The sequence below is a fragment of the Piliocolobus tephrosceles genome, chromosome 1, assembly GCF_002776525.5.
Source record: "Piliocolobus tephrosceles isolate RC106 chromosome 1, ASM277652v3, whole genome shotgun sequence".
NCBI classification, from domain to species: Eukaryota; Metazoa; Chordata; class Mammalia; order Primates; family Cercopithecidae; genus Piliocolobus; species Piliocolobus tephrosceles.
Genome location: NC_045434.1, coordinates 34,878,454 through 34,886,664, shown reverse-complemented (window position 1 = coordinate 34,886,664; position 8,211 = coordinate 34,878,454). Strand labels below are relative to the sequence as shown.

General features: G+C 35.7%; 1 protein-coding gene across 2 annotated transcripts in view; it reads right to left on the bottom strand.

The window, feature by feature from the left end:
* Positions 1-8,211, bottom strand: part of RASAL2 (RAS protein activator like 2) — a 373,660-nt gene that overhangs the window by 157,303 nt on the left and 208,146 nt on the right. For both annotated transcript variants that reach the window (XM_023231271.1, XM_023231270.1), the window contains exon 3: positions 7,611-7,737. In XM_023231271.1, the coding sequence (XP_023087039.1) occupies positions 7,611-7,737 (127 nt within the window). The remainder of the gene's footprint in view (positions 1-7,610; positions 7,738-8,211) is intronic.

The following is an 8,211-nucleotide window of genomic DNA, read 5'->3' as shown; positions in this document are numbered from 1 at the left end:
AAAAAAAAAAAAAAAAAAAAAAAAAAAAAAATATGGACGATAAAAGAACAAATTAGGAATCCAAACTTCAAATTACAGCAGGAATTGTGGTCTAGCACCTCAACTTGGAATTGAGAACTGAAGTCCCAATCGAAAAAAAATGTTACTGCTAATCAAAATCTAGCTCATAAGAGTAACAAAAGTAACAAAATCAAACAGTAAAATTGATTTTACTAGGTTAGTTTGAGAACTTTTGGATTTTTTCAAGGTAAAGTGTTATATTCATTATAGTATTTGAAACCTAGCTTTATCTTTTTTTTGTGTTACTGACCATGTTTTTGAGAGTAGTGTCCCCAACCACTTTGTCTCCACTTGCATAGGACTCCATATGTCACATTATAACAGATGGCTATTTTATCCCATAATCAAGTCAATTCTTCCAGAATATTATCATCAGTATTACCACATACATCTTCCCGAATCTTGTTTCAAAGAATAAATATATAGTCACTCATGGTTTTTAAGAAAACCCAAAACTACTCAACCAAAACCTTGAGGAACATTTTTCCAGGGTTTTCTAGCTTAATTATTCATAATGATTCTGATAATTCTTGAGCTCATTTGAGTTATCCTCAAATTACTTTCATATCACTGCAATCTATTAATGTGGAATACAAATATAATGCCTAGATATTATGCAGCTGTTTTAATGTGAGCTTTCTTATAGATAGTAGTGAAATAATCTTACTTTACAGGAGAGGAACAAGACATGACATTTTAAGGAAATTTCAAAGAAAATCAGTGGCTGCTATTATCCATTGAGCTCCAACTTTCAAAGCTAGAAATACCAGGATATTATTTTTATAAAGATTTTGATCATTTATATGTATTAATATATCACCAGAAAGTTCAAGGTCTGCTTCTGTTGGTTAAGTAAATATACACATTAATTTAACAGCCAATCTAAATATTGAGTACTACCATACACAGACATTATTTATCAGTATTTTTACCCTATTTTTAAAAGGGAAGGATATATCTCTTATAATATTAAATCTTCATTACTCACATATCCCATCTGCCAATGCCATTACCATCCAGTAGTTTCATAGAAGATTCTAACATCTTGAAAATATTTCATAAATTATCTAGATATTTTTAACAATGTCTTGGGAATAAAAACAGAGTCCTTACTAATTTACAAATAAAGTTAGAACTAAGGCTAATTTAACAGAAAGGGCCAGGGTTAAAACCAAGGTTTCCCAGCCCGAGCAACATAGTGACACCCTGTCTCTACAATAAATTAAAAAAAAAAAAAAAGCCAGGCATGGTGGTGAGTGCCTATAGTACCAGTTGCTTGGCAGGTGGAGGTGGGAGAATCAGTTGAGCCTGGGAAGTTGAGGCTGCAGTGAGTCATGATTACACCACACCACTGTAATCTAGCCTGGGCAACAGAGTGAGACACTGTCTCAAAAACAAAACAAAACAAAACAAAAACCCAGCTAATGTTTGAATAATCAATATCCTTTATTAATTTTGATCAAAAGCTTTAACCTTTATAATATTTTTATAAATACCCTAGAGAACATACTGTACTTTAATATTACTTTTCTTCAAAGTTTTCTCAAGTTTTTAGTCACTTAGAGGTCTATAAACTTAGGAAAAGATGGTACAAAGTAAAATGGCTTTTCCTCAGAGTTTTCCAACTTAATTTCCTTTTTTGGTCTTGATGTATATAAACATAAAAATTTTAGATAGCTAGCTTTGACTTAAAAGACTTTCGATATATTATTTCCTAAGGCTTGCTAGAATATATCAGAGGCATACTATGTTAAATTATAATTTTAAATATATTTATCAAATGTTTATGGGTTTTGGAGGACTCTAGGATAATAAAACAAATTTACTATCATAGGCACAGTTTTTATAAAAATCCAGACATTCTGTAAGTAAGATCATGGGATAACTTTAATATTCTATCATAATATATTAAAATAGAGGCATGAGATCTCTGCAGCCTTGAGTTACTAGATGTTTGGTTTTGAATCTACCAGTTCAATCCGAACTTTCTGCTTGAGAACTGAGAAAGCCTTGGACTTATGAATGTTTGGCATTTTCTAATTAAATCAGCTTTAGGATCATGTTTATGATGTTACATGCAAACAAGTATCCTTGCTCATTTCAGGTTCATACTGTAGTTTGCCCATTTGGGCATGAAAACATGAACTTTATAGTAATGTCAAAGAAATACAACAAAAAGACTGGAGGGAGTTCCCGATTCACCTTGTACTATATACCAGCCAAGCAGTAAGCAATATGCAGTAGCAGAGATGAATTTTCTTCCATAAATGCACAGTTCACAAAAATGTCCACTCTTCAGCTTTCACTTTTCCCCTTTCTCAGAGTTCTTGCAAGATATTTCATAGCTTTGGTTTTTTTTTTAAAAAGTTGAATTTTTAGGTTGCACTGACATTGAAAATGACTATTTACTAATTCTAGTTCACACGGTCAACTAATATGCCTTCCAGTATTATTTGTATACAAAGAACCCTACTACCCGAAGAAATAATTTCCTTTTGAAAATTCAGCAAGCCATGCTTTGCATCATTTGAATTTAGATAATCTTTTGACGAATAAATTAAAACCTGGATACTGTTACCAGGGGAAAATAGTTTTTTCCTAGGTTTTCTAAATCTGGAAGTGGGTACTTTAGACATGATGCACACGTGCCTTAAGAAAACATCTCATTTTCAGGGGAAAAAAATTTGATGAATCAAAATCTATGTCAATTTTAGTATCCTTGGTAACCTATAAACTGCTGAATGCAACAGTCTGAGAACTCTTGGCAATAAGAAGTAAATTCTGTGCTTAAGTACTCCCTTCTTTTTCACCATACACATTTGTCTCAATTTGCTTATTTGGAACCAAAATTTGGGTTTTCATCTTTCCTCTGTTAACATACAGAAATGCCACTGATTTTTGTATGCTGATTTTGTATCCTGCAACTTTACTGATTTTGTTTATCATTCCTAATAGTTTTTTGGTGGAGTCTTTAGGTTTTTCCAAATACAAGATCTTATCATCTGCAAACAAGGATAAGTTGGCTTCTTCCTTTTTAATTTGGTTGCCCTTTATTTCCTTCTCTTGTCTGATTGCTCTAGCTAGGACTTCCAGTACTATAATGAATAAGAGTGGTAAAAGTGCGCATCCTTGTCACATTCCAGATCTAAGAGGAAAGGCTTTCAGTTTTTCCACAGGCAAACATTGAAAAAGAACTGTCTTCATTTGCTGTTTTGATTTCCTTATCACACTGTCTTTGAAACCCATTTCAGCAGGGCTCCTGCTGCCACATACCATTAAAACTGCAGTTCCTAATCTTACCAAGAACCTTAATGTCGCTAAATCAAATGTGTGTTGTTTTTGTTTTGTTTTATTTTTGAGACAAGGTCTCACTCTGTTGCCTGGGCTAGAGTGCAGTGGTGTGATCTCAGCTCACTGTAGGCTCAACCTCCCAGGCTCAAGAGATCCTCCCACATGAGCCTTCAGAGTAGCTGAGATTACAGATGTGCCACCATACCTGGCTAATTTTTTTATTTTGTAGAGATTAGGGTCTCACTATGTTGTCTAGGCTGTTCTCATACTCCTAGATTTAAGTGATCCTCTGGCTTCAGCCTCCCAAAGTGCTGGGATTATAGGTGTGAGCCATCATACCTGGCCTAATTATCTTCGTTAGTCCTCATCTTAGTGGCTCTTTTGGTAGCATACAACAGAGTTGGCTATACAGTTCTTAATCATCCTTACTGTGTACCTTGTAATAGAATAGACCATGTATGTGACAGCACAATTTAGCTTGTTTTTCTTCATCTTTTTAAAATTTTCTTTAAGTGTAACACACATATGCTCAATGAATTATCACAAAGTGAACACATCTGTGTAATTCCTACCCAAGTCAACAAATAGAACACTACTGGCACTCCAGAACCCACCTTTATATTCCTCCCAATCACTATTCGTGCCTCCTCCCCAAAAGTAACCACCATCCTAATATCTAATACCATAGATTAGTTTTAACTGTTTTGGAACTTTATATAAATGGAATCAGACAGTATGTACTATTTTGTGTCTGTTCTTCAGCGAACTGTTCGTTAAAATATCTGTTCAAGCCTCTTGCTCATTTTCTATGAGGAAGCATTTATATATACTAGATAAAAGCCCTTTGTTCATTACAGGTGTTGCAAATACATTATTCTCCTCTGTGGTTTGCCTTTTCACTCTCTTAATGATGTATTGATTGATAGAATTCTTAATCTTAATATAGTCCAATGTATCAATTATTTCCATTATGAATAGTGTTTATTGTATTGTTTAAGACAAATTTGTCCAAGCCATGGTCCATGGGCTGCATGCAGCCCAGGATGATTTTGAATGCAGTCCAACACAAATTCTTAAACTTTCTTAAAACATTATGAGATTTTTGCACAAACCTTTTTTTTTTTTTTTTTTTAAGCTCATCAGCTATTGTTAGTGTTAGTGCATTTTGGGTGTGACCCAAGACAATTCGTCTTCTGATGTGGCCTGGGAAGCCAAAAGATTGGACACTCCTGACTTAAGAAATCTTTCTTTATCCAAGATCATGAAAATATCCTACATTATTTCTACAAGTTTTATTTTATTTTATTTTTTATTTTGAAACAGAGTCTCTCAGGCTGGAGTGCAGTGGCGCGATCTCGGCTCACTGCAAGCTCCGCCTCCTGGGTTCATGCCATTCTCCTGCCTCAGCCTCCTGAGTAGCTGGGACTACAAGCACCCACCACCACGCCCGGCTAATTTTTTGTATTTTTAGTAGAGACAAGGTTTCACCATATTGACCAGGCTGGTCTTGAACTCCTGACCTCGTGATTTGCCCACCTCGGCCTCCCAAAGTGCTGGGATTACAGGCGTGAACCACTATGCCTGGCTTATCATACTTTTTAAATAGATCTTGATACTAGTAGATTAAGTCTTCTCACCTTGTTTTCTTCTACCTTGGCTATACTTGGTCTATGGCATTTCAAGATGAATTTTAGAATCAACTTGCCAATTTTGTATGTGTATGTGGTGGTAAGGTTGGGGTATCAGAAATTTTGAAATTCATTGAAATTTTGATCTTAAAGACAACTGACATTATATTAAGTCCTCTAAACCATCATCATGGTTATATAGCCCTCAATTTATTTAAATCTTTTTTTCTTTTATATTTTAAAGTTCTCTATGTAGAATTCTTTCACATCTCTTATTAGATCTTTTCCCCTAGGAATTTGTTATGATGCTATAATAAACAGGATACTTAAATTTTTTCATTTCCTGTTTATTGCTAGTATACAGAAATACAATCAATTTTTGTACACTAACTTACATTCTAGTTTCTATGTGTATTCATCCTATCTTGCTAACTACATAAAAAATGTTCTCAGAGCAGAAGTCTTATACCTCTTTTCACTCTTAGCGACTGGCATAGAATGTTACATATGCAGCAATTATTCAATGAAATACTTGACAGCAGAAATTTTGGCTAAAGACAAATCACTTGGAGATAACAATAAAAAAACAGAACAATTACCTAATTCAAGATTAGACTGGCATATAAGCAAGAATGGCTCTAGAAGTAGTGTTTTTCCCTATAGTATTTATGACGATAGCTTTTAGTGCGAATTTAGGACATTTGCTCTGAAAACAATCATGAACTGTCATGAGTCAGAATGGCTAATGGACTTCTTGTTAAGCACAAAAGATAAGGACTGGCTCTAGACCAGACACCTCTGTCACCTTATCTTAATTTGTCTTTGGAGCCAGTACCTCGAACACTGTAGATATTTAACAATTTCCTATATAGTTTTCTCTTTTATAACATTGTAGTAATTCTTGAGACTATAGTTGTACTTCCTCAAAATCTATTGACTTTTATGGGTCAAAGACTGAAGATCGAAAGGTTCCTAGAGAACTGGTAAAGACAATAGTCAGGCTGGGCGTGGTGGCTCACGCTTTATTCCCAGCACTTTGGGAAGCCAAGGCAGGCAAATCATCAGTGGTCGGGAGCTCGAAACCAGCCTGGCAAACATGGTGAAACCCCGTCTTTATTAAATATACAAAAATTACCCAGGCATGACGGTGCATGCCTGTAATCCCAGCTACTTGGGAGGCTGAGGCAGGAGAATTGCTTGAACCAAGTAGATGGAGGCTGCAGTGAGCTGAGATCACGCCATTGCACTCCAGCCTGAGCAAGGGAGTAAGACTCCGTCTCAAAAAAAAAAAAAAAAAAAGAAAGAAAGAAAGAAAGAAAAAAAGACAATAGTCAACGTATCACTGCAAATAATGAAAGCAAAGGAACTGAAAGAAGGTGACTCTAAGCCAGTTCAATTTACAAAGAAGTTGCATGTGAAATATAAACAGGCTATAAAATGGTTACACCCAGACAAGTTTTTAGTAGAATTTAGGCCCAGACGTAAACTGGTTTCAACACATGTTAAAGAAGTACAGTGGAAATAAGATGAGAGAAAAATCTGACTTCTCCAAGGTGGCTCCTTGGAAAAAAGTGCTTGCTAACTCAACTAATTTCTAGGAAAGCAACAACTATTACACAATAAAAAGAAAAATAAGATTCAAATTCTGCCCAAAAGGATTCAAATTCCAGCCAAAAGTTCTGGGTTCCACTTAGAAATGAAGAAAAAGGCAACTCCCTCCAAAATCCCAAACCAAACCCTAATTTTAGAAAACATAACCAAAATTATAGAATTATCCATATTGATCACCATAGAGACAATATATGATTCTACCTACTTATCAAATGTCAAAAGTCTAAGGTTCACTAAGCAAATAATAACACAATATAAAGCACCAAAACAATTCCTACCTTTCAAATTCCTTCATTATTCTATTTAATCTTAATTATGTTCTTTTAAAATTACCTGACCAGCCTGATTATTTAAGTATCCATTATTAAAAATGAAAACAGTTAACAGAATACATTTGATAGGGAATGAGGGAAGAGTTAGCTGCTTTGATATTGACATTAACTCCTTTAGTATATAACAATGAAAGTAAGGTTTCTTTAGTAACCTTACTGGAAAAATGGAAGTAGGGTTTCTCCCTTTTGTCACCCACTCCAACCACAGTCCAGCATATGACTTTTGTGAGACATGCAAGATTAACTTAGTTGAATTAGCCTGATCTAATATTACATTGTACAAGATAACACCAGTAGCTATCTGAACAAGATACATCTAAACCACTTAAAACTAACTTCCAACACATACTGCTCCCTTATGAACCTCAGTGCTTCAACAAGATCACCAAATACTCTCTCAAAATCTACAGTTGAGCAATAAACCCAGAAGCAACACATTATCCCATCTGCCTAGGACTGAACAGCAAGCTTACTAGTGCTCACATAAAGTCTACCTCCTTAAAATAACTTTGCTATACCAGTTGGTTATAAAGAACAGAACTCTCTAATGACCTCTAACTCTCGCTTAATGTGCCATTGATTTCAATGCACTTAACAGGAAATGCAGGATGTTCTGTTTTACTCAGTAACAAGTCTATAAATTAAGGGATAAAGGCTAGGAATTTATTTCCTTTTCACAGTAGCTTACCCAGTTTTGTGGCGCCCTCTGGTGGGTACTCAGGAAACTGACCCTCGGAAGGGACGCTGACAGTTCTCCTCAGGCATCGCCCTTTGGTGGAATCTGTCTGCTGCTCCTGTCCCCCTTCCACAGGTATCTAGTTAATCAAAAGCAAAAGATGAAACTTAACAGTGAACTCACCATAACTACCTTCTGATTGAATAATGGTTTTAGTTAATGAAGACAGGAGTGTGTAACAAAGAGTAAGGTAAGAGAAATATAGAAATAAAGTATATACAATGGTAAGGTATTACCAACCCCTTCACAGGAAGCTTTCCTTTAAAAAGAAAACTGGGCCGAGTGCGGTGGCTCAGGCCTGTAATCCCAGCACTTTGGGAGGCCAAGGTGGGTGAATAACAAGGTCAAAAGATCGAAATCATCCTGCCCAACATGGTGAAACCCTGTCTCTACTAAAAAGACAAAAATTAGCTGGGCATGGTGGCGCCCACCTTCATTCCCAGCTACTTGGGAGGCTGAGGCAGAAGAATTGCTTGAACCTGGGAGGCAGAGGTTGCAGTAAGCCAAGATCACACCACTGCACTCCAGCCTGGCGACAGCAAAACTCCATCTC